Genomic DNA, 25,705 nt, shown 5'->3' with positions numbered 1-25,705 from the left:
CTCAATTACCGATCTCACACTTGGACAGAAGGGAATCATCAAAAATGGGCTTTTTCCGTGCGCTGGCTGTTGGGTTTGGGCGTTGCAGGGTGTGGTGGAGCTCACCGGGGTGAGCTGATGAGGGCTGGGAAGTGGAGCCAGGGAGAGAGGGAGAAATGGATGGATCTGTTCTCTCTGGCCAAGGGAACTGTGGTGCAGGGAGTGTCACAAAGGTGGTGGCAGGAGGACCTGGTGGTCTCTCACCACCAGACAGGGCTGTCACCAGCACTGGGTCAGACCAGGCCTTGGCTTTTCTGTCCCCCAAGGACACAGGAGTCACCATTTTCCAGCCTGAAAATGACCAATGACCCCTAAAATGTCACTGGAAAGTCCAGCACAAAGCCTGGCTCTGCCCCTTTGCAGCCGAGCTTTGGGTTATCGCAGAATCCCACAATGGTTTGGGTTGGGAGAGACCTTAAAGCTCATCCCATTCCCGGCCCTGCCATAGACAGGGACAGCTCCCACTATCCCAGGTTGCTCCAACCTGCCCTTGGACACTTGCAGGGATCCAGGGGCAGCCACAGCTTCTCTGGGCACCCTGTACCAGGGCCTGCCCACCCTCCCAGAGAACAATTCCTTCCCAATATCCCTTCCATCCCTGCCCTCTGGCAATGGGAAGCCATTCCCCCTTGTCCTGTCCCTCCAGCTCTTGTCCCCAGTCCCCCTCCAGCTCTCCTGGAGCCCCTTTAGGCACTGAAAAGGGGCTCTGACTTCTCCCTGCAGCTTTCTCTGCGAGCCAGGAGAGGGTGGATTCTGCAGCTTGAACCAAAACTGCCTCTGTTTCCCCCAAAGTCCGGCTGTTTCCCGGTGAGTTGGCAGCGGGAGGGAAGGGGCTCTGCAGGGCTGGCTGCTCTCCCAGCCCAGAGCGGGTGCAGGCAGCAGCTCCTTGTGACGGAGGGGCCAAAAATAGAAATTTCCCAGGAGCTGGGAGGAATAATACTTCTCCTGACACCCTGCAATAGCCTCGAGGCTGCCAGCGTGGTGATAAGCAGCTGTTCGCCTGTGCTCTGGAGCAAGCGTGGTTTATCTCTTCCTTGTTCCAGCCCTGCAGGAAAAACCCAGCGATTTTGCTGCCGTGGGACCCCCAGGTCTGTATTTGATTATTGCTCTCTTCCAGCAGCACCTGGAGATTTTACTGGAATTCCCAGCCCTGGCAGGGCTCTGGTCCCCGCTGCACTCTTGGATTAAAAGCCAGGAGCGGGAGGTGCAGGGGAGCTCTGTGGGTTTTAGGTGGGGTGAGCTGGCCGGGTCTGATTCCTGAATTAGCGGTGTTTTGGAGGCTGGGGAGGTCAGGGAGGTGAGTGCCCATCCGGGCTGCTCCCTCCGGAGCTTTTCCGGGAGGAGGAAACGTTCTCAGCCGCCTGCGCAAACGAGAGGCCCCGAGGAGGAAACACATCAGGCTGGGGAAAATCCCGACCTGCTCCTGCAAAGCTCAGGGCTCCAAGAGAGGATTAAATCCCAGAGAAAACTCGGGTTCCCCCTTCCCTCTGCTGTCCTGCCCCCCAAATTCCTGTTTTCGGGTGAGGTGATGCCACTGCCCCGTGCAGGGCACGGTGATGCCACTTTTAGTGTGCAGAGCTTGGTGAGCAGGAGAAAACCTTCCTGAGACCCTTCAGAAAAGATCGATATTCAGTATTAAGCTGGTTTTAGGTGGTTTTAGCCAGCAGCTGCTGGGGGTGGTGTCTGACTTCAGCGGTCCCAGCCTCTTGCAGCAGCAGCACTGCCCAGGTTCAGCTGAGCTTTTCCCTCCATAAAACTCCTCAAATCCCTTCCTTTGCTTCCCGCCTTCCCTGGAGCAGGGGTGACACAAGCGGAGGCTTTTCCTATCTCCAGCTCCTCTCTGGGAAGCAGGGTAACATTACATCCAAAACAAATTACGTTGTGCATCCGAGCGAGGCTGCTCGGATGCGTTTTCCTTCCCTGACGATGGAGGCAGTGGGAATTGCAGCCCCATTAATTTCTCCTTTTTGCCTCCTGCGAGTTGTCAGTGCCTCTCCCCCGTGCCTGGTAAGTGCCTCATCCGCTGGCTCGGATGCTCTGCTGTGTCCCTGGGATCTTTTGTACAACCTCGGTGCTGAAAGGTCTCCCCAGCAGCCTGGGAATGCCGTGGGGAGGATGCTGGGGCTGCGGGATGCAGCAGGGATTACAGGGAGCTCCGGAAGGGCCAGCCCAATCCCGGCATCCCACAGCGTTTCCTTCTGGTTTGTGCCTTTGGAACCTTTTGGGGTTTCTGGTGCAGGATGAGGGGATGGGGCAGCTGCCAGGCCCCAAAGCATTCCCAGCCTGGAGGAAGATCAGCCGTGCTGCCGGCTCTCGGAATGGGAAACTGCCGCTCAGAGGACAATAAAGGTTATTAAATGTCAGGGAGAAATAAAGCTGCCTTCTTCCCACTTTTTTTCCTGTTTTTTCCCCCTGGCTGCACTGGTTTGCAGGAGCTTTGTGCTGCAGGGAGAGATGGGGACTGGGAGCAGCTGCCTGGGGGCACCCCAGCGGTTCTGGATTTGGGATGGGGTTACTCCTCGAGCATTTGGGGGTCCCGGCCAGGCCCAGGGCCCCCAGGCCCAGCCTGACTCAAGGACAGATTAAATGGGTTCATTCCCTGGGCAGGCACAGCCTCACAGGGAATTACATCGGTCTGGGCTCACTCTTTGGGATGTGGGATGCATCCAGCCGGCTGCTAACCTGTCTCCAACCCTTTGCCAGGCGCAGGGTGTCGGTGACAGCCGGGAGGCGGTGACAGAGGCCCTGCTGGCCTCTGCCACACCTCTGCTGCCAGCGCCGTGCCCTCGTGGAGCACCAACAGGTCTTTCCAGTCCCGCCGGAGCCTCCGGGAGCTGCCATCGGCGGGCGGCACCCGGGGACAGGGAAAAGCAGCGGGTGCATCCCTGCCTCACCTGGTTTGGCTTTCACTTTGTCCCCCGGAGCTTGCATTAATCATTGGACAGCGGTGATTGCTGGCGGAAGCGTCCCTGTCACGCCAGGCTGTGTCCGCCCGGGGCTGGGCACCCGGGCATCGCCGCTGCCGGACGCCTCTGCAAGGAGCAGCGCCGGGAGCCGCGGCCGGGGGCAGAAGGTAAAGGGCATTTTGGGGCTCCCCCGGGAGCAGGCTGGGCTGGAGGGGGGGTGGGTGCTGATGGCACCCGGCAAAGCCGCTGGGAGGAAATAGCGGCCTGCAGCAGGGAGGCGCGGAATGGCAAAAGTCGGAAAATTCGCTCTAGTTCGGAAACTTATTGGTGTTTATTTGGGTGGTGAGCAGGGCGAGCCCGAGGGTCGGGGATCAAAGTGTGGCTCCCATGAGATCCCAAATTGTGGCATCTCTGCTGGTCTCTCTCAGGGGCTCACCCATGGCACTGCTGGGACATTTCCATCCCCCGCATTGTCCCTCCCTGCCTGGCTCCTGGCTTGACAGGTGGCTGGAGTGACAATTGCTGCCTCCAAAGACGATATTTGTAAATTCCTTGCTGGGCTGTTACCCGGCATGTGGGGGAGCTTTACACAAACAGAGAGCCAGAAGTCACTGCTGGAGCTGGGAGGGAAATAACATCGCACAAGGCACTTCCAGAGAGCACGGGGGGTCGGCCAGGGAAGCAGCTTGGGAGGGTAAAATCAGAGAATCATGGAAAGGTTTGGGTTAGAAGGGACCTTAAAGATCATCTTGTTCCACCCCACAACTCACAGTGAGCTCGGTTTGGGTAGATTTGGTGTGTGTTTAAAAATAGTTGCTTAGGGGTGACTGGCACTGGGGTCCCATCCCATCCCATCCCAGCCTGCCCTATCCCATTCCATCCCATCTGATCGCACTGGAAGGAGCAAACCCCATCACAGAGGGCAGCAGGACTGTGAGCTGAAGTTGCCTTCCATGCCTGGAGTTAATTGAAATGCCCTTATCCTCTTCTTGGTTATTTGCTCATAAATTTGGAAGATCTTCATGCAAACCAATTAGGGATGGGATTCCCTGCGGATGGAGTGATGGAAGTGCAGTGGTTGTTTTGTCCTCCCTGTCCCTTGCTGCTGACCAGGACAGTCGGTGCAGAATCCTCTGGGATTGCAGAGGTGATGTTGGGAAGGACAACCAGGAGAGCAGAGAGGTGACACCTCAGTGGGACGCTCAGGAGAGGGTGGGTGAGGTGGCCTGCTCAGGGATCCCATCTTTGTCAGGATTAGGGAATAAAAGCAGGAAAAGGGCATTGATCCCCTGCCATTGTCATGCCTTAACATTTACATTCCTGAGCTCGAGTGCCACCGTGCTGGTGACCTTTCCTTTGGAGCTGTGGCCACTGGGCTGCCCTGGGCATCCTCTGCCCTCATCCTGTACTTGTGTCCGAATGCTCTGGGGGCTGCAGGGCTCCCACCAGCTCCTCTCCCACGTGTGAGGACCATGCTCTTCCCGGGAAAGATGGTGCAGTTGGAGGTGATGCTTATCCCTGGCTTGTGACCAACTGAGCCAGAGCAGGAGAGGGGACACGGGACACGAGAGCTGTGCTGGAAGTGTCACCAGCACCGCAGGTGTCACCAGCAGCTCGTTTTGGGGACGCTGGTGGGGACACTGTGGGGTGGTCAGTGGTTGAGTTGTGGTGCCATGCCCCGTGAATCCCACTGTTTTGCCTGAGCTGAGGTGTATCCCGCCATCCCAAGGCTCCTGCTGCTGCACCCTGAGCTGCTGGCGAGGTCCCTGCCACCACCCCAGCCCCGTGGCACTGTGACAACAGAACCCGGAGCTGTCACTCGCCGCTGCAGCCTTTGCCCTCCCAGCAGCCCCACGGCCGCTCCTCACCCTTCCCACTGCCTGGAATGGGCAGGAGGGAGGAAAACCAACCTCCTTCCTCCCAGCTCCACCACTGCTGGGGCTCCACGGGTGGTTTTCCATGCTCCAAGGGCTGGTTTGCCATGGACTGAAGCCCTCTGGAGCTCTTCCCCAGGTCCACGTGGACTTGCAGGCAGCATTGGTGGGTTCAAATCCCTGAGGATGTTCCTGTGCTGAGTTTGATGGATCCAAACAAGATCCAGGCTTATTTGGAGGGGAAGCAGAGGGAAAAGAGCCCCATTCCTGCTGCTCCAGCCTGTGCCAGCCTGGCCACCTGTGTCTTGCTTTATAAATAGGTTCGGCTTTCCTTTTAGGAAAGATAAAACGGGTTTCCTTTTCTGTGGCACGACTTTGCTGCAGATTCCAGGGAGACTGAGGGTAATTATAACACTTTCATCCTCCTGGCTGCCTGGCTGAGCTGCTCTGACACACGTGTGGTGGCAGATGTTTGCTAACCAAGAGGACCCCGGGAGGGTTTTTCCTCCCTGAAGGAATTAGTGCCACGGAGGCGTGAGGCTGTGACAGCCTCTGGCAAACCCCGTGTTGCTCAGTGGAGTTGTGTCCTCCTAACGTGGGACCCATCTGTGGGATGGCCTCAGGGAGGGCAAAACATTCCCAACCCCGAGCTGTGGTAGAGAACATGGCTCTGGCATTTTCTGTGGGAATAACACATCAAACTAACGTGGTTTGGGGCTTGTTTCCTAACCTGGATCCCAGCTGGGATTTATGGAGGAAGATGGAGGTCAGAGCAGGGTTTGTCCTCTCCAGCTCTTCCCCTGTGGCTGGATAAGGAGGAGAAAACTCTGTTTTAAACCACGTAAATCCCAGCACAGGAGAGCTCCTGGCTGTGTCTGGATCTGCCACACTGGCACAGGGAGAGGTTTTCCATGCCCAGACTGGTGACACAGGGGATGTGCCAGTGGGACATGGAGCTGGGAGTGCAGGTGTGTCCCCATCCCTAAACACCTCAGTACATGAGGAGAAGGAAGCTCCGGTGCCTTCTGCATCAGAACTTCAACCAGGATGGAGGAAACACGAGGATTATCCCAACTGTTGAGCAAACAGGGGCGTTCAGTATGGGAGGGTCCAGCTTAACGCCATAAACAAGATTGGATTAGGAGGGATTTGCAGAGGGTCAGTCTGGAAGAGCGGCTTATTTAGGTTTTTAGCAGCTGTGTCACAACCATCCGTGGTGTGGCAACACTCGGTTGCGTTGTGCCGGTGTTGGGTGTTGGGTTTGAGGGCCCAGGGAGCTGCTGGGATCTCCTGGGCTGGGAGAGGGCTCTGGAGCACAGATCAGCACCAGGAACCCGGCATCTTCCTTGTCTTGGGAGGCTGAACCAAATCTTTCAGCCCATGAGAGGGTGGAGGGTGAGTATCCTTTGGGGCTTGGGTGCTTTCGTGTTGGGGGTGTTTTTAAAGCCAATTAATTCATCCTTGTGCAAGTGACCCGGTGATGCTGGAGCCTCTTGTTGCCCCTGTCCCTCTCCAGGTGCTTTGGCTCTGGTGGCACAGCCCTGCCCACAGGAGCTGCCCCTCTTTTGGCCTGGGGTCAGCCTGGCCCTGCAGTGTTGCAGGACCTGGGCTTTGGGGTTTTTATCAGAGCTGTTATCTCGTTTCTTGCTCTGCTGTTGTTCCTTACAGCAGGATTTTGCATCGAGGGGGCAAGTGAAGGGGAAGCAGGGACACCTTCTCTGTGGTGAGCAGGGACAGGACCTGAGAGAATGGCATGGAGCTGGGCCAGGGGAGGTTTAGGTTGGAGATTAGGGAAAGGTTCTTCCCCCAGAGGGTGCTGGGCACTGCCCAGGCTCCCCAGGGAATGGGCACGGCCCTGAGGCTGCCAGAGCTCCAGGAGCGTTTGGACAGCGCTGCCAGGGATGCCCAGGGTGGGGTTGTTGGGGGGGTCTGTGCAGGGCCACACAAGGACTGGATGATCCCTGTAGGTCACTTCCAGCTCAGGACATTCTGTGATTCTGTGATCCATCTGCCATCAAACCCCTGGCTCCTTCCTGGATCTGCCAGCTCCTGCCCTGGCCCTTGTGCCCGGCCCCGCTGCTCAGGGGTGCAAAACAAAAAATTACCCAATGCTTCGGCAACTTCCACCAAAGATTTGCTTCCCCTTGCAGCTGCCGAGTCGATGGGGATGTCACCCTGTGCTCAGCACCCACCCCGCTCCCAGCCTCCCTCCTGCTGCTGGGGACCCACCCCTGGCAGATGCGGCACTGCCGCTGCTGGAGCCGTGCCGGGATGGGATGGGAAAGGGAAAATAGGGCACTTGTCGTGTGTGACAGCCACAGCCACCCCCAGAGCCTTTGTCTGTGGAATGGGAATGCGGGGAGGAACATCCCCGTCACCGGCAGCTCTCCCTGTGCCAGCGCTGCAGCTGCGGCCCCGCTGCCAGGGGCTTCATGGGCGTCCCCAGGATGTGCCAAGGAGGGAGGAGGGAGATGGTTGTGGGCTGGGCAGGGAGCTGGGAGAGGGGTCACTCTCCCAGGAGGGTGTTTTAGGGGGCACCACCATGGAGAGATTTCCACTTGGGAAGTCTTGGATGTCTCATATGGGTGCTGGAGAGTAAATAACCCAACCTGAGCCTTGGTCCTGCTCCTTGGCTGCTTCCAGCTGTGGCAGAGTTTTGGGATGGATGCTCTCCCAGTCCCTGGTGAGCAGCCTGGGGCCTCTCCTTTCCTTGTTGAGGTGAAGAATTCCCGGGGAGAGCTTTGAGCTGAGGTGGAGGTGGCAAAAAATGTCATAAAACCATGGAATGGTTTGGGTTGGGAGGGACCTTAAAGCTCACCCAGTCCCACCCCCTACCATGGGCAGGGATGCCTTCCACTATCCCAGGTTGGTCCAAGCCCCATCCAGCCTGGCCTGGAACATTTCCATGTGCCAGGAACGTGGGTACTCCCAGCATTTCCACCTCCCATGCTCCAAACCCTGGCTCAACTACAGAATAAACAGATAAAAACAAACAAATAAAGTCCAGGCATCCACGTGAAGACCCAACCAACAAGAACTGGCAGGGTAGAGGCACTAAAACCCCTCCCGTGGTGTTGTATCAGAATCGGGGAGCCAGGAGGCGTTTTTTCCATGTCACTTGCAATTCCTGAAGCCTGGCTTAATTAGAATAATCACCCTGGGCAGACAGTCAATTAGTGCTGCTCCCGGGTTTCTGCTGAGCTCAAACGTTGTGTCACAGGCACGCTGTTCCCTCCGTGGGCTGATGATGATGATGATGGGTGTGCAGCGTCCCTGGTGTGGGGATGGAGGGGGCAATGACCAGTTTCCCACTAATTGGCACCATTTGAGCTCTCCTGATGAGGATGTTCCATGGCAGCAGTGACTCACCCCTCCCCCTCGCTCCTGCCTGGCTGCAGAGCACGGAAAAGCCACAAAATTGAGGCTTTTGACTCTTTTCCAAGGGTTCCCTTGAGCGGCAGCACCTGGGTTCGGCCGGGCTCTGCCAGGAATGCTGCAGTTCCCGTCCCAGCAGTATTCCCCTGGAATCACACAGTTTGCTGCTCCTTGGCATCTCCAGAGGAAGAGGATGTGGTTCCTATTGGTTTTTGGGCATCAGAGCAGGACTGGCTGCTGCTGCAGGTCCTCCAGGCCGTGTTGGGTCAGCAATCCCTCTCTCCCTGTCCATGGGATGCTCCGCTGCATGGAAAATGCTCTGCTCGGAGTTGGGGTGATGCTGGGGCAGGGAGGATAAGCAGGACCAGGGATTCTGTGCTGATATGGGGGGAGGGTTCCTGTCTCCCCTCGCTGTTTTGGTCCCCTGAACCCTCTGAGAGACCCCTCTGGGTTAATGCAGGCAGTGCCTGGGTGCTTTTGGGAGGGCTGAGGTGCCCTGGCACGGGCTGGCAAGGGCAGAGCTGGAGGGCTTGGGTGGCCTCCTCTCCATGGTCGCTTGCTTCTCCTTGTACCAGAGACTCCCCGTTGTTGAGAGCACCCCAAAATTGCCCCTCAGGCACGTGACACCTCCTCCCAGGGGGCTCAGCCTTTCCCTGTTTCCCATCTCTTGCCATGAAACCCCTGGAGTTTCGTTCTGGAGGGTCAGGGGAGAAGCCAGATCCCAGCACTGCCCTCCAAGTGGGCAGGAATTCCCCTGAGCTTTGCTCTTGTCCTGTTGCTGCTCCCACCCAGTTCCTCCTCCCCCCTGGGGCTTTCCCCCCTCTCTGATCGCACCTGGCTCTTTTTTCCCTGGAGTGGCTCACCTGGGGAGGAGCAGAGCAGGTAACCCACAATCCCCACGGGGCTGAGTGGTGGCAGGGCTTAAAAACCAGCTAAAGCTAAGAAAAAGGGCCGGAGAATCCCCCTTTGGAGGCGATCCTGCCTAGTTTTGTTTAATATCCCAGATGTTGGGTTGCACAGGGGCTTGGACAAGCTGCTTTGGGCTGGAAAATCCCCCTTTTATGGGAACCCCACCTCACTATGGTTAATATTTGGGATAGCTGCATATGCAGGCAGTTAAGCTGATTTTGGGCTGCAGAACTCCTTGTTGATGGGGACCCTACCTCATTTTGGTTGGAATTTTAGGTATCTGCATGTGTGGGGACTCAGGCTGGTTTCGGCTGGAGAACTCCCCTTTTGATAGGGAGCCTGCCTAATTTTTGTTAATATCCCTCATGTCAGGGTGCACAGGGACTTGGAGGGGCTGTTTTGGGCTGGAGAATCCCCCTTTGATGGGAACCCCACCTCACTTTGGTTGATACTTTGGATATCGGATCCAACACATGGATCGGTTATTTTGGCTTGGTTAATATTTTGGATATTTGCCCGTGCAGCTACTTAGGCTGGAGAACTCCCCTTAGATGGGGCTCCTGCCTAATTCTTCCTCCTATTCCCCACGCCAGGGCGCACAGGGGCTGAGGGGCGATGCCCTCCGTGGGAATCCCTCCGCGGGCCATCCCTGGCTGGAGAAGGGCCGGCGCGGCTCTCTCGGGAGCCATCGGCGCTCGGCCGGCCGTGACAAGCGTGCCCGGGTGGCACAAAGAGCTTTTCCGCGGCGCCGTGCGCGCAGCCGCGCGTGGGCAGCGCCGGGGCTCCGCAGGGAGGGAGCGCAGCGTCCCCGCGCCGCCTCCGCCGCCCGCTCCCCGCCGTGCCGGCCCCGCCGGCCACCCCCGGGCCGGATGCTGCTGAGCCACCGGCGAGCCGAGGCGCTGCGAGGCTCCCGGCTGCAGGTAAAAAGCCGAGGGAGGCAGGGAAAGGAGGGAGGATGGGGATGCCGCGGCTCCGCCGTGACCCCGCCTGGGGACAGGCCTGGGCTTTAATCCGTCCTCCGGGCCCATCTCACGCCGGCAGGTGACACCTCGCTTTTTTTTTTTTTTTTTTGCAGCTCTCTTGAAGCCCCGCACATCCAGGGGGATGCATCCATCCTCCCCGGGAAGGAGGGAGGGTCCCCGCGCTCCGTCAGCCTTTGCAGCTCCGGCTGCATCCCGAACCCCTCGGCAGGGGCTGGGAGCAGCATCTCCCTTGGGAATGGGGGGCCTGAGGGTGGTCTGGGCAGGGAAACCCCTCTTCCCCTCTTCCCCCCCCCCCCCCCCCCCCGCGTGCTTTTTGGGGGGCTCATTTCCAAAACATGGCCCCCGGGAGGAATTTTTGCCAGGTAAAAATTGGAATTGCAGGATAGGTAGCCGCATTTCGGGGCTCCGTGGGGATGGGGCCGTGGCGGAGGGGGGTGTGTGAGAGCTGCGCCGCTGGGAAGTGTGAAAGGAGAAACCGCTGCTCGGCACAAAAGCCCGGCTTGCGCAGCTCAGGTCTATTCAAGAGGCATTTAATTCCCCTCGCAAGTCCAGGCGAATGGGGAGCTGCCATCTGGTGTCTGATGGCAGCGCGGGGAAAGGAAAGGGATCTCTGGGAAGCGGCGCGCTCGCCGGGCTTCAGATTCCCTGGAAACGGCTCCGTTATTAGGGCTGGGTGATGGTTTTGTTCGTGCCCCGTGTGGGCTAAAGCCGGGCTTGAGAAGGGAAAGGGTCCTGGAAGGCAGCAGCGCCCCAACACTGGGGCCGGGACCCTCTAGACCAACACACACCACCTGCCAAAAATCCTCCCTCATCAGGCAATGGGATCCCGGTGCCGGCTCAGGATGAGCTGGGAGCTGACTCTGGCATGCACCGAGTGCGTGCGGTCTCTGCCCCACCTGGTATCCCCCTGGTATCCAGGGAACTATTTTAGGAAGTTGTGGAGCTGTGGGCAGTGCTGCAGCACGGCTGCGCCTTGGCCAGGGCACGCTTGAGCCTCCCTGATAGAGCCGGGAGCGTGTCCCGGCACCGGCAGCCGAGCGGATCTGCGGCGGCCACGGGCAAACCCAGCGAGGAGAAGTTTCGGCTCTCCAAAGTCCCAGGATGTGTTTAAACCCGGAGGTTCGTGTGTTTAAATTCAGCGGGGTGCTGGGGAGGGGAGTAGGCGCGGTACCTCTGGATTTAGGGTGGGTTTGGGGGATCTGGCACTCAACGGGTCTGCCCCGCGGAGCCGTGACCCTGCTGCCGGCGTGTTCTCTCCGGGGGAGGGACACGAGGGAACAAGACTGACCAGTTCCCAGGGAGGAAACAGGCTGTTCCCTCGCGGCACAGGGAGTTTTCCTTGGCAGGCGCTCAGCCGTGCCCGGGGTGCCCTTGCAGAGCCCTGCCGCGCTGGCTCCGCGCCCGCGGTGCCACGAGCTGGGGTCAGACCCGTGGGTGCAGTGCGGGTGGGTGGCTGCGTGGTGTCCCCGGGCAGTGCCAGCAGCAGGAGCAGGTGGCATTCCCGTGTCAGAGCCGTGCCAGGGCAACGCAAGCCCTGCACAGGGTGGATGGGCGAGGGTGGGCTGCCACGGAGGGCCGCAGCGTGGGAAAGTGCCAGCACCGAGCGGTGGCACTTTGCCAGTCCCTCAGCAGCGGTGATCCCCGTGCGTGTCCCCTGCATCGGGGCTGCCTCTTCCCCAGGGCATCAGGACGTGGGATGGCACAAGGCAGCAGCGCTCTGACCCCTTTCCCGCAGGCTGGGAAGGACGTGTCCCCTGGCACAGCGGGGAGAGAGAGGTGGGATGTGTTTACATCACCTGTGCTGCAGCACAGGGCACAAACCCTGCCCTGCCAGGGCCGGGTGCTGCCCACGTGAGCATCCCTCGCCCCCGCACAGCAGCGGGATGCAGGCAGCCCTTGGCATCCACAGCCCTTGGCATCCACAGCCCTTGGCATGGACGCAACACCAGAGCTCTCTGCGGAGCTCCCGGCTGTGTCCAAAGGAGCAGAGTTGTCCCCTCTGGGCTGCCAAGCCCTGCAGGAGCATCAGTCGTGGCTTTTTCCCTTTTCCCGGAGCTGAGTGTTCCCAGGGGCTCTCAGAGCTCCTGCAAGCCGGGTCTGAGTGCCAGGCTGCAGGGATGAGGCTATGAGGAGGCAGCCAGAGGTTTCTTTGCTTTAATTTCAGTTTTTGGTCATCCCTGGCAGCTCCCAGCTGGAGTGTCCATGCAGGATGCAGATGTGAGTGTGGCTTCGAGCACTGGGATGTCACCCACGGCTGGAGCTGATAACAGGGATTATCTCAGTTTGTCGTCCAGCTCTGGGGACAGGCTGGGAGCAGCTCGTTGGGACCCTGTGGTTGGAGGGAGAGGAGATCTGGGCCACAGATTGGCCAAATCCTGCTCCCTACTGGGATTTCCATTGGGGCAAGCTGGGACTGGATCGCTCTTCCCAGGTGGGAATTGCTGAGGCCCTGCAGCAAACCTGACCCGACACACCTGGAAAAAGCCCAGAGAGGAAACTCCATGCAGGGCTTCAGGATGCTGGGAGACCCAGCCAGGAGTGCTGGATTCAAAGGCAGGTCACGGATGAAAGCTGCTTGCACACATATGTGCAGCTGTAGGTGAATCATTCACATCTACCCCAGCATTTCTTTTTGGTAAAAACAGGCATTTTCCAAAATTTCAGGGCACCGTGGGTTTCCTGTGGAATTCCCATGTGTGGCTTCAGCACATTCATGGATGATATTCCCAGGCTGGTGTCTCCACCGGTCTGGCTGAGCTTTGTGGTTAAAATCAGCCCAGGAACTGCTGAATTTCAGGATGATGCTGAGGCTCATGGTGTTGCATCAAGGCTCCCAAGCAGCCCAAAAGTCCCTTTTTATTCCAGAACCCTCATTTACTCTCAGACTTGACCCAGCCAGGAATGGGACCCCTGGGCAGTGATGGGATGTGCAGCTGTGCTGATGTCCATGAGTGGATGGTGCCAACTGTGGGACCTGAGGCTCTCAATTGGTATTTTGGCTAATCCTTCCCTGGATTTGTTCTGCTGCAGCAATGAGCAGGTTGTGGAGTGGGGACAGGGCTGGTTTTGCTGCTTGTTTTGGTTTTGAAGCTCTTCTGGGCTCTGTGCTGAGAACCCAACCCCTTCAGAGGGTGCCTGGGCAGCCCAGCACCCCCAGCAGTGGCCAGCACTTTGGAACACCTTTGGTGGCCTTTGCTCAAGGGCAGGGCTTTACCATGAGCTGGTCAGTGAGGGGTTAAAACTTTTCCATCCCTCTGTGAGCAGGATGCATTCCCTGGGGCTGCTGGGCTGAACTCCAAGTCCTCTCTCCCAGAGGGTCGTGGGACACCCTGTGCCAGGGCCTCCCCACCCTCAGGGGGAAGAATTCCTTCCCAATATCCCATCCATCCCTGCCCTCTGGCAGTGGGAAGCCATCCCCTGTGTCCTGTCACTCCATACCTTTACCCAAAATCTCTATCCAGCTCTCCTGGAGCTCCTTTAGGCACTGGAAGGGGCTCTGAGGCCTCCCCAGAGCCTTCTCTCCTTCAGTGCCAAAAGGGACTTTGCAGCTGCTGGGGGTGGATGGATGGATGGATGGAGGGATGGATGGATGGAGGGATGGATGGATGGAGCACAGCGAGGTCCCTGCAGCAGGAGGGGTGGTTTGGGGGGGGTCAGGGACACGGAGCCAGGCTGCAGCTGGCTGCCTCCCCACGGGAACAGCGCCAGTCCCTGCTGTGCCGCAGCCTTGGGCTGCTCCTCTCCCAGGAGCCGATGCCTCGGCAGCTCCCTGAGTGCAGCAGTGTCCCTGCAGCTCCCTGGGACCAGCTTTAGGTGTGTGCCAGGGGGCTCTGTGAGGGAGGGTGGGACAGCAGGCTGCCAGCAGAGGTGGCTGCATGACTTCTGCCACCTGAGGTGACTTTTCTTTCTGTCCCCGCTGTCTCTGGGGGACAGGGGCTTTTCCCAGCCAGGAGCTGAGCTGTCTGATGCTCAGGGAGTTGTGTTTCTCTCACTGTCCCTGCATCCAGCTGCCCCAAAGGGTCCCTGGAAGGGAGAGGAGGAGGGGGATGCTGCTGGAACAGTGGCTGCTCCTGCAGCCCAGGGGCTGTTTTCCCACTGTGCTGTGCTTGGTGAAACACATCAGGTTTGGTTTCAATTTGAATTCCTGTTTGTCTGATGAACAGGACATCGGCCCTTTGGGGGATTTTTGCTCTGGGAGCGGTTGCCTGTGTCCTGGGATCAGTTCTCTGGAAGGCAGCGGGGCTGTGTCAATGTTGCTGTCGTGCTGCCCTGGGTTTGTCGCTGTCACCTGTGCTGCTGTCCCTGCTCCTGCACCCTGTTCCTGGCTGCTGTAGCAGGTACTGGGCTTCAGACACCATAAGTCACCACCTCCTGGAGCAGAAACACCCTCACAGAGGACATCAGTGACTCTGACACAGGGGCAGCTTCAGGGTGGCCATTTCTTTTCCCTCTTGCTGCACAGCAGCTGCTACAGCACTGTCCAGGACAGGCGTGTGCCGGAGCATCCCGGTCCCTATGGTCTCTGTACCTCCTTTGCAGTCTGGGGTGGATGCCAAAACCCCTTAACTGCAGTCCAGAGCCCTGTGTCCTCATCCCATTCCAGTTTCTCTCGTGTCCAGCATCCCCTTTCCATTCCCAGCTAAGTCCATGTGTGTTAAACTCCGGGATGCTCCACCCCGGAGATGATCCCATTTCCAAACGGGGTCAGACAGGCCCGTGAGCAGAGACAGGGCAGGGACAGGAGGAGGTCAGGGCTGCCCTGGGGAACCACCAGTGTCCTGCCAGCTGCTGGCTCCCGCCAGCCCAGTTCTGCCCGTCAGGCCATGAGATGTCACATCCCAAATGTGACTTTTGGAGCTGAGGCTCCGGCTGTCTCTTTTCTGGGCTAAAGGATGGAAAACCCTCTTGAGTGGTGCCAAAAGCACGCGGGTATTCCATGGGATTGTTGATTCACGTGGCTGGTGGAGAGGAGCCAGCTCTGTCTGTCCCTCCACTGCTGACGGACATCCTGGGAACCTCGTGGGTGGTGGCCTTGCCCAAGGTCTGTGGTGGTGGTTCCCAAGGATCTGTCCTCATTCTTGTCCTCCCTGTGTCTTTCAGATGTCCTGTGGTAACCTGTCCCCCACCAGGAGGTCCTGCCTGCCTTAGCCAGCACCCTGCCAGCGATGGCCTCAACGCCCCAGTGAGGGGCAAAAGGACGAGGAGCGAGTGTCCCCAACACTGCCACATCCCCCAGGACAGCCATGGAGGCCCCTCTGGATGTGCCCGTGGGGAACCTCATTGACTTTGACACCGAAACGCCCGCCTGTGACCCCTCAGAGCCCGCTCCTCCCACTGCTCCCAGCGACAACGGGCACCTGGGGGACACGGGGGACGTGGCCGCAGAGGAGAGCGATGCCACCGAGTCAGCAGACAGCGAGAATGACATGGGGGACTCTCCCCGGCACTGGGGTGGCTACCGCCGCTCCTCCTCCAACGAGTCCTTCTCCTCCAGCCAGAGCACGGAGTCGGCACGGGACGAGGCCACGGCTGAGCGCCGGGAGTTCATGCGGAGTTACGTGGAGAAGATCTTCACCGGGGGGTGAGTGAGCAGGGCTGGTGACACCAGGGACATCCTGTGGGATGGGATGGGATGGGATTTGGCTGCTTTCCCGCTCCGGGAGCAGCAGTTTGTGTCCTTCCCCGAGCTCGGCTGCTGCCCCACGGTGTTGGTGCTGAGGGGGATGTGGCTTTTGCCTTGCACCCCTCTCCTGGCCATGGCCCAGCTCATCTTCCACCCCCAGCTTCCCTCCCTGCTTCTCTCTCCCCATTCCCGTGCCAGGGCTCACCGTGCTGGGAGTCCCCATCTCCTCTCCCTGCTGATGCTCGTGGAAATGCCGGTGGCTCACACGTGCCCAGGGACCCTGTGGCAGCCTCTGGCTGTGCCCCCAGCCCTGCATCGCCCAGATCCTGGCGCTGTGGTCTCCGTAACTCCGTGGCTCAGCGTGTCAGGCTGGATGGAGCAAATGGAGCGTGAGGAGCAGCAACAGGGCTTGTTTTTGCTCTGGGGCTCGGCGCCTGTCTCCAGAGCTCAGTTTCTGCTCGCGCTGTCCTTGGCTCTTCCCTTCTCCCTCTGCCTTTGGTTTCCCTCCTGCCAGGGAGGAAGAAAAGAGCAGCACAAGGCGAGGGATGACAAAATGGATGCTCCTCTCCTCCTCTTCCTCTGCCTTCCTCCCCGGGATGCTGATGCCAAGAGGGATGTTGGGGGTTGCAGGTCACATCCTTGGTCTTAATGATGTTTTTTTAATTTTTCCCTATTTTAGGGAGGATTTGGACCAGGAGGAGAAGGCCAGGTTTGGGGAGCTCTGCAGCAGCGAGAATGGGAAGGGCAGGGAGTGGTTCGCGAGATATGTGAGCGCCCAGGTAAGGGGAGTGGTGGGGAAGCAGCAGGAATCCGGCACGGGGTTTGGAACAGCCTCAGGCCAGGGGGATTTATTTATATCCCAAAGAAGTATTTTTGGAAGGCAGGAACTCAAGGAAAGTGAGGAACCACAACAGAGGGAGACACAGCAGCGAATAAATGCATTTTGAGCAGTTAAACACACCCTCGGTGCAGCACGGCAGAGAATTCACTGGTTTTATTTAAAATTAAATCCCACCAGCACTCAGACACATCCTATTCCCTAAAAACACAACCCAGACAGGCACAACGCTGTCTCTGAGGGGGAGACCGAGCCTTGAGTACTCTTTTGCCCCGTGCCCTTGGTGGGTGGTCCCGGGGTGGGCTGGGGCTGTTCCTGCTGCTCTGCTGAGCCCTGGGCTCTGTCCCCGCAGCGCTGCAACTCCAAGTGCGTCTCGGAGCAGACCTTCTACCGCCTGATGCAGTCCTTCGCCCTCGTGCTCTTTGAGTAAGTCCTGGGGGCACCCTGGGGCTTTGTGGCAACCCCCAAAAGCCCCTGAGGGCAGGGCCGTGAGGCTGTGCTTGGGTTGGGGTGTCCTCACTGTGTCCTCCCTCCGTGTCAGGTGTCACCAGATGGACGATTTCAGCCCTGCCAAGAACCTCATGACCATGTGTTTCACCTATTACTATATAGGTAAGAGAACCTGCACCCCTGTGGAGGCTTTGCTGGTGCTGGGGGCTGGTTTGAAACGTATCCTGTGCGTGGGAAGGGGGTTGGAGGGGTGCCCCAGGTGGAAAAGAGCCCCCATGTCCCAGAATCCATGCCAACCTGGCGCAGCCCCTCGCTGGGGTGGTGATGCTGCTTTGTCCTTGCTTCCAGCCAGGAATATTTGTATGTGACAACCCCCAGATGATCCCAGACCCTGGGGGGGGTGGGATGTGAACACCCCAGCCCAGAAGCACCTTGGTTTAGTGCTTGCTGTGTGACGGCCGCTCCTCCACGTGGGGCTGGATTGGGAGGGGGGAGGATAAAAATAAAAACCTACAGGAGTTGAGATGGGAACTTGAGTGTCTCCACCTCCTGGTGGTGCCTTGTGGAGCTGGGTGCAGGTCTCCAGGAGCCGGCAGCACACTGAGCTCCTGGCACATTTTCCCCAGGGAAACCTCACGCCCTGCCCTTGGAGGCCAAGGAGAGGCCCACGGGCAGCATCGACTCGTACCTGAAGTCGGCCAACACCTGGCTGGCTGAGAAGAAGGACATCGCAGAGAGGCTGCTGAAAAACACCTCGGCCAAGACAGAGAACGTCAAGGGCTTTTTTGGGGGCCTGGAGACCAAACTGAAGGGTCCTGCCACCAAAAAGAACGAGTGGGTGGCACTCCCTTGGGTGGGCAGGGGGGCTGGGCACCCTTGTCATGACCAAGCCAGAAGCCTCCCGGGTGTAGGGCCACCATGGGTTTGTCACTGTCACCTGTGCTGCTGTCCCTGCTCCTGTCCCACCCTGTGCCCTCTCATGGCCACGGGAGGTGGTCTCTAGCCTGGTCCCATACTTTAGTCAGTGTCACCTCATGGTCTGGGAGTGCTGTTTCCCTTGGCCATGGAGTTTTGTGGTTCCCAGCTCGTGATCTTCTGCGTCATCTCTGTACTGGGCCCAATGGGGGGGACATCACTGTCTCTGTCATCTTTCTGGCCCTGGGGACGGTGGCATGGGAGCAGAGGGTCCTTCAAATGAAGTTCCCTTTGCTGGGGGGCCATGGGCTGTCGGGGGGACAGGATTTTGGGAGCTGACACTGATTTCTTGTGCCACAGTGAAGGTGAGGACAAACCAAAGGAGAAGCTGAAGAAGACGGGTGAGTGAAGCCAGCGCTGGTGAAACAGGCACAGTCAGGGCATCCCTGGGGAAGGAGAGAGGGTTGGAAATTCTGGAATTCCTTGGGGCTGGGTTTGAAATTCCAATCACAACTCTCCTCCTGCGAGGATCTCGTCCTCAGTGTCACAGGCTGCAGAGGTTTGGGCACCCACTGCCTCTGAGCTTTGGTGGTGCACCAGTCTCCCCCAGTGCCTGTGTGTGCTCCCAGACCAGTGGTCCAGTCCCTCCAGGATCCTCCTGGGACATCCCTGCCTTCCTCAGGGCTGATCCCTGCCCTCCAAGGACACTCAGAGCTCCTCTTGCCGTTGCTGGGGATGTGTTGAGAACGTGTTTGGTTTGCAAACCATCTCGGCTGCTCAGCCACCAGACTGGGAGAGGGCACAGAATCCGTGTGAGGCTGGGGAGGTGGGAGTGCCCCAGGCCTTGGCACATGACTCGGTGTCCCCACAGTGTCCCTGCAGAGCCCAGAGGAGGAGAAGAAAGGGGAGAAGATCTACCTGTACATGCACCTCAAGCAGCAGCCGATCTGGTAAAGCCCTGGGGCGAGCTGGCTCCAGCCCGGGGAGGGGTTTGTCCTCCTGGCCACGTGTGCCCAGATGTCCACAAGTGCCCCTAACAGGCACGTCCCCTGTGTTTGCAGCCACCAAAGAGCTGGTCCAGAAATGCCCCAAATCTGCCAGGCTTGTTTGGCCCATCCTGACCCTTGGGAAGACTCAGGGACAGGCTGGGTGAGATTGTAGGATCCTGGAATGGTTTGGGTTGGAAGGGACCTTAAAGCTCATCGCATCCCACCCCTGCCATGGGCAGGGACACCTCCCACCATCCCAGGGTGCTCCAAGCCCTGTCCAACCTGGCTTTGGACACTTGCAGGGATCCAGGGGCAGCCACAGCTGCTCTGGGCACCCTGTGCCAGGGCCTGCCCACCCTAATTATGAAATCCCAGTTGGCCATTCCCAACATCTCCCTCCCTGCAGGCACAACCTCCGGTTCTGGAATGCCGCCTTCTTCGACGCCGTGCACTGCGAGCGCAGGAAGAGGTCCCCCACCACCAGGTAGGGCACGTCCCTGTGGGCAAAGGAGACTCCATGCCCCCTCCAGCCACCCCAGGGTGCTCCTCCCAACAGCCCCGAGCTTGACCGACCCTGGGGAAATGCTCTGCTTTCCATCCCTGACTGGAAACCTGCTGGGAGCACTGGGAAGTGGGGTGGGGGCAGTGAGATCCACGGCCTGGCTGGGATTTGGGAGCATCAAGGTTTTCCTGTGCATTTTGCAGCATTTTTGGAGGAACCAAGCCCCAGAGGAACCAATGCCCAGGAATCCCAGCCAGGGATTTCTCAGGCTGTTGGTGCTGAGTTTGCCAACAGGTCTGGGAGGGGCTCAGTGCAGCCGTCAGGGAGGTGCAGTGGATGGGGGGGATGTCCCAGCTGTCCCCAGGAGGGACAACCTGCAGCCAGCAAGGACAAAAGCTGGGGATGGTGGCACTGCCAGCACCGAAAATTGGGATAAACCTGCCAGGGAAGGGGCTGCTCGTGTCGGGGGCTGGCATGGCGCACATGGGATGCAGAAGTGGGTGAGACACTCGCCAAGCTTGTGCCCATCTCTTGCTCCACCCGGAGCAGCCGGGAGGGCTCCAGCCATTCCCTCCTCTCCTGAGGCAGTTTCCCACTCCCAGCCGGCCCCTCCCGCTGTCTGTGCAGTGCCCTGGGGCTCTGAGCTCTCCGAGCCGCCCCCTTTTGGGAGCGCTTTTTGAGCAGCCAGCTCTCCCCGTGTCCTCCCTAAATCCCGAGCTAAGCCGCAGCAGCCCTGGCTCGCGCCCTGGGATGCTGTGCCAGGCTCAGCTCACGGATCAATCCCTATTTTCCCTTTTATTGCTTTCCCTTTTTTCTCCCAAGCCAGCACGGGAAGAGCCCATTGAGCAGCAATGTAACCAGAACTGCATTTGCCTTGATTAAGCCCCAAATTAGCAGCAGCAAATGCCTCACAAGGACAGACGCCACCGGCAGCTGCTCCCTGCTCCCAGTGCCTTTCCCAATTAATCTGATGGCTGAGTCTGCCTCGGCTGCAGGAGCAAGCCTGACTAACAAAGGAGCTTTGGGAACTGCAGCCCGGAGTCTCCCGAGCATCTCGGGGAGGTTGGAAGGTGGTGGTGACCCCCCCGAGTCCTCTGGAGAGGATGAGAATCCTCAGAGTGAGCTGGGATGCCGCGTGCCGGGCTGAGGACTGAAATCCCCGGAGGGAGGAGCTGGTTGGTGAGGGCTGGTTTGGAATTCCCAGTCGGTGCGTGGCCGTGGCAGATGTCCGGAGGGTCCGTGGGGATGGGGTTGTGGCCATCTCTGTGATGGGGTCACCAGGACATCTCTGGGGTGGCCGGACCTCGTTCTCCCGGGGCTGCAGCGAGACCTGGGGAGGTTTTTTTCTCCTCTGGGTGGGGAGGGCAGGGGAGGGGGGGAAGGAATCAGAACTAAACTCCTCTTTTTCTCTCTCTTTCCTCTCTCTCTGCCTCTAACAACCTTCTTCCGTCTCTTCTTCTCTCCGTTCCCCTCCATCCCTCTGTCTTGCATGATCTTTTCACGCACCACTTTTGTCGGCCCCGTTTCTGCCGCCGCTCCAGAGGGAACACTGGGGAGGAAGAGGAGAAGAGGTGTGTCTGTCCCTGTACTTCCTTAGTGTCCCCAGGCTGACGCTCACTTCAGGTCCAGATCCTGCCCTGGGGAGGGGGGGGGGATGTGTTTTGGGGGGCTCTGAAAGGCCCTTTCTCCACGGAGGAGGAACAGCTGATGGAGGTTTGAGCATGAGCATCACCCCTCCAAAGGGCCAGAGGGGTTTGCATTGGCTCCTCTTTCATGTGGTTTTTAAAACGGAGCCTGAATGGTTTCAAGCTGTGATGTTTTGCTGGGAACATCCCTCTGGGCAGGTCCTGGGCATAAACGGAGTTTCTTTGTGTAGAAAGCATCCCCCTCTCCTGTCCTTTCCGCTTGCTTCTGGCTTCTGCTGCCACTTAGAGGTGCTGGGGATCCTTTGCCAGCTGGAAAAGCTGGCCCTTTTCCATTTTCTAATGCATTTTTTTTCTGCTGCCATCCCTTAACAAAATTAAAAACACAAACGGGGGGCTGCATGTCCCGATTGGGAGCATGTCCTTGGGGCCACGAGCTGGCACTGGGACAGGGGACAGTCCTTGCTCTCTTGGAGTGTGGGATCTGGGAGCAAATCCCTCCAGGTGATGGCTTTAGCAAGAGGCTGAGGGTTTTTGGAAGCCTGGCAGTGAATGTTCCATGTGGCTGAGGAGTGTCCTGGCAAAGGGATGGTGTAAATGGTGCTGGGGAAAACGCTGCTGCTGGAAGAGGAGAGAGTTGGTGAAGAGTTCTCAGCACTTCCAGGCACAACAAGGCTTCCCTGAATACCCCAAAACACAGCCCCACAGCCCAGGGGGTTCCTCACCCTGTGCCTGTCCCACTGGGCCAGTGTGAAGATCAAAGGCTTTGAGTGGAGCCACATGTGGGTTTTCTCCCTTCCCAGGCGTGTTACTCTGCAGTAATAAGCCAGAAACACAGCCAAAATTGGTTTTTTTGGGACACTTTGATAATGTTTTTTCTCCCGTCTTCCTCCCTTCAAAACATAAAAAGGCAGGAAAAAAAAGAATTACAAACATGCTTCTTCTGTAAATGAGCCGGTGGGGTCTGTGAAGTTTTGCTTCCAGATTTCAAAGATCCTTCATTGGATTCTTGCCCTCTCCTTTCAGCCTCTCCATTTGGGTGTGGGTTTTATTTGCTATCCTGGGCTTTATCTGGGAGAAATTACACCTTCTTTGCTTTAAAAGAAAATCCCCTGAAACATATTGTGTACATTTCCAGAGCCCTATAAACAATGAGCTGGTGGCTGGAGGCTTGGCTCAGCAGCTTTGCACATTCGGGTTGGGGTGATTTAATGGGGACTGGCTCCCTTTGTGGGGTCAGCCTGGCTGAGCACCCATCCTCTTCCAGTTCCAGCCACGCTGGGGCTGAGCCAACCTCGCTGAATTTAGGGTGAGACACCCTCTATCCCAATTTTCCCCTGGCACAGCTCCCCCGCTCCTGCTTGGCATTCCGGCGAGCGACGAGTGTCTATTCTTCTCCAGGTGTTCTCCTCTTCCTTCTCCTCCATTTTTCTTCTGCCTATCCCTGTTTTTCCTTGCTTCTCCTCCTCTTATCCTTGGCTGTGACCTCACCTGATTCTCGGGAAGGGGCTGGCTTCACCGTGGAGCTGTAGTTTCCCTGGCGTGCATGCACTGAGCCCTGCTGCCACCACCCCAAGTGACATAAATAAAGCACAGGCTTTATTCCCGGGATGGGGGCTCTGCCACTGCCTAGAGCTGGTTGCAAACACCCAGAGCTTGAACCCCTCCGTCCCTTAAGGCGATGCTGCAGTTGCAGGAGGCCGGAGCGGAGCCGTGGCATCTTCAGGGCACTGCTGGGATGAGGGGCCGTGGGGAGGGGTGTGGGAGCTCCCGCCCTGGCAGAGGGGGAGGTAGGTTTGGGGAGCACCTTGGCCGGGATTCGGGGAGTTGGAGCCTTGCTGCAGGTGAGGGACAGGTGCCTGGTGTCCCCCTGTCACCCTCCCAGGCTGGGGGGCTTCAACAGAGCCCTGCTGGGATGGCCGTCCCCTGATTTCCTCCTCATGCCCACGGTGGCACCGAAGGTGAGCTCTGTGCTGGAGGGATTGATGCTATTTTTAGGTCTTAATCAGGGCCTTTGCAGGCAAAGCCGAGGCTGAATGAGGTTTTTCCTGGAGCATCTCTTGCTTTGCTCCAGGGCAAGAGCTCTGCAGATGGATCCAGGTAGTGAGCTCATCCCACACCCAGCACCACACCCAGGGGCTCTCGGTGCCTTCCTGTCCTCCAGCAGCGTGGCCCAGGGCGGGAAGAAGCAGACAGGGGGTGCTGGGGTGACCGTGGTGACAGAGTGGTGCCAGACTGGCTCGTTCCTTGCAGGGAGAAATGGTGCCACATGACGCAGGAGGAGCGCGATGACAGCCTGCGCTTCAACGAGAACATCACCTTCGGGCAGCTGGGGTGAGCAGGGCACCACGGGGTGGTGCCAGCTGCTGAGGGGGGACCTCCCGCTCTTCCCTCACTGGGGACATCCCTTATGGTGCAGAGGATGTCTGGTGCTTCTCCCTGGGACCTGCTCCTGCCCCTTCTATTGAATATCCTGGTGCCGAAGGGACTGGGCTGAGCATCATCCCAGTGCCTGGGACACGGGGCTGTGGAGAAGGGGAGGAAGGTGGGGGGAAGAAGGGGCAGCTTGGCCATTCTCTCACCCAGAGCATCTCTGTCCTCCCTCAGCACCTTCATCCACAACATGCTGGCGTTTGGCCTCAACAAGAAGCTCTGTAGCGACTTCCTGAAGAAGCAGGCGACCATCGGCAACTTGGATGAGGGTAGGGAAGAGCCCGGGGGATGTGCAGCCCCTTCCCGGGGTTCCTGGAGGGATGGAACGTGGTTGGGATGGTTCAGCAGCCTCTCAGAGCCCTTTTCTCTCCCCTTCCCAGAGCAATACAAGCTGCTCAGTGACCACATCGAGCAGATGGCCACGGAGTAGCCGCCTGGCCGGCACGAGGCAGCGGAGGGACAGCGGCCGGACAGGTGGGGAGGGGAGAGGAAGCCACCTCCGGGGCTACCTGTGACTGAAGCTGGGCTACCTACAACACAAACCACACACACGAGCTGCAATAAAACCTGCATGATCGTCCACCAACCTCTAGAGCTGCCCCAGGGCAGCCTGTAGGCATAGGAGCCAAACAGCCCCCGCCCTCGCCAGACCCTCCCGCCTCTATTGTCGGAGTAGACAATCCCAAAAGCGATTTTTGTTGGTTCAAACGCAAACCAAAACACAAGGGAAAAGCAGGAAGAGCGTGGCTGTGCAGCCCCCGGGTGCTGTGTCATGAAACGCTGGTGAGATCTCTGGTGGTAAATCCAGAGGTATCCAAGGCTGCCTTTCCCTGCTGGCGGCCCCTTGCTGATGCTGGAGCTGCACAGGGATGCAGGAGGTGATGGCAGGGACCACAGCCAGGAGCACCTGTCAGGCTGTGTGGCGTCTCCAGGGATGTCACCATTGCCTGGGGACCTGGGCAGGGTGGGGCCTTGCTGGGGGCAGAGGTGGGGCTGGCAAATTGCTGTTGGTGTGCAGCCCCCTGGGAGCTGGAGGGAAATCCTCCTTTGGGAAACCTTCACTGTGCTGCCTGTGTGGGTTTGCACCTCTGGGCAAAGAGACAACTGTTTGCTCCTTCTCGTCAGCCTGGATGAGTAGGAAAAAAGCCATGGCCTGGGGCGGGATTGCGGGAGAGGAGGCAGAGGAGCTCTGCTGGGCTTGGGAGGGGACGGACGGCAAAACGCCTCATCCCTCTCCCTGCTGCCCTGTCAGTGCGGGATGCTGCCAGATTGTGACATTTCCCAAAGCCTCCTGGTGTCCCGCGGCAGTAGATTAATTGTCCTCCTTCCCCGGGCTGCCCCTCTCTGCCCTCTCCTGCGCCAGCTCTTCGCTCCAGCTGCTCATCCATCAAACCTGAAATAGCCCTGTCTAAAGGACATATCCTGTTCTGCTCCAGGGGTGGCAGCTCCCACCGTGCAGCAGAGCTGTTTTATCCCTTGGACCTTGGCACGGTGTTTGCAGAGAGGCTGGGGATGTGGAGCATCGCTGGGGACATGGGGACATCACTGCTCCCCTCTGCAAGGAGCAGCCCACAGGTCAGAAACCCCCAGCCCTGCACAGCCAAGGCTCCAACAGCCTCACCCCAAAAACATCATCCTGACACACAAGTCCGGGTTTCAATCAATCTGTTTTTCCCTGTGCTGCCAGCTGTATCCCATAGGAAATAGCATAAATGGATATTTTTCCCATGTAGCTCTTGGCTTCTGGTGTCATTTCCAAGCATCAAAGTGATGCTTTTACCTAAGCTGGGCTTCCCTTGCTGCTGGGGATGGGATCCAGGCTGGGTTTTGTAGAAAGGATGGATCCAGCACCAATTTTTCCTTGGTCATTCCCAAACCTGGGCAGAGTTACTGGAAAAGGGTTTTTGTTGGGTTGAGGGGCTGATGTTGGTCCCTCATCGCAGTAAAGACCCTCCTGATGGACAAAATGTGCTGGACCATGAGCAGCTCAGCATCCTGGAGCATCCCATCCCCATGGCATTCCCTGGTATCTGTCTCCACTCAGGTCTTTCCCAAATCCTCATTCATTTCTTTATTTTTACTTTTTTTTTTCCAACATGGAAAGGAAAGTTCAGTGCTGAAGTATATATATTATTTGCATGTGTATTTTTCTATAAAAACAATTAAAATCCAATAAAAAATAGCTATAAACCCTCCTAGACCGGAACTGTGTGAAGATGGGATGAG

At 58.3% G+C, this 25,705-nt stretch overlaps 1 protein-coding gene across 3 annotated transcripts; it reads left to right on the top strand.

The window, feature by feature from the left end:
* The first annotated feature begins 972 nt into the window (after positions 1-972).
* On the top strand, positions 973-24,363 carry KIAA0513. 3 transcript variants are annotated; one of them, XM_082290296.1, is made up of 13 exons: positions 973-1,127; positions 15,187-15,667; positions 16,389-16,488; positions 16,900-16,973; positions 17,089-17,159; positions 17,624-17,831; positions 18,273-18,313; positions 18,784-18,862; positions 19,308-19,385; positions 20,945-20,974; positions 23,300-23,380; positions 23,654-23,748; positions 23,860-24,363. In XM_082290296.1, exons 2-13 carry the CDS (start codon positions 15,330-15,332, stop codon positions 23,907-23,909), a joined length of 1,245 nt encoding a protein of 414 aa, XP_082146422.1. In that variant the 5' UTR covers positions 973-1,127; positions 15,187-15,329; the 3' UTR covers positions 23,910-24,363. The 3 variants fall into 3 exon arrangements, with proteins under 3 accessions (XP_082146422.1, XP_082146421.1, XP_082146423.1); XM_082290295.1 differs by lacking the exon at positions 973-1,127 and adding an exon at positions 3,084-3,112; XM_082290297.1 differs by lacking the exons at positions 973-1,127; positions 20,945-20,974 and adding an exon at positions 3,084-3,112.
* The last annotated feature ends 1,342 nt before the right edge of the window (positions 24,364-25,705 follow it).

The sequence above is a fragment of the Coloeus monedula genome (genome assembly GCF_965178545.1).
Source record: "Coloeus monedula genome assembly, chromosome: 13".
Taxonomy (NCBI): Eukaryota; Metazoa; Chordata; class Aves; order Passeriformes; family Corvidae; genus Coloeus; species Coloeus monedula.
The sequence above is the reverse complement of the archived record's forward strand: the minus strand, read 5'-3'. Positions and strand labels throughout refer to the sequence as shown.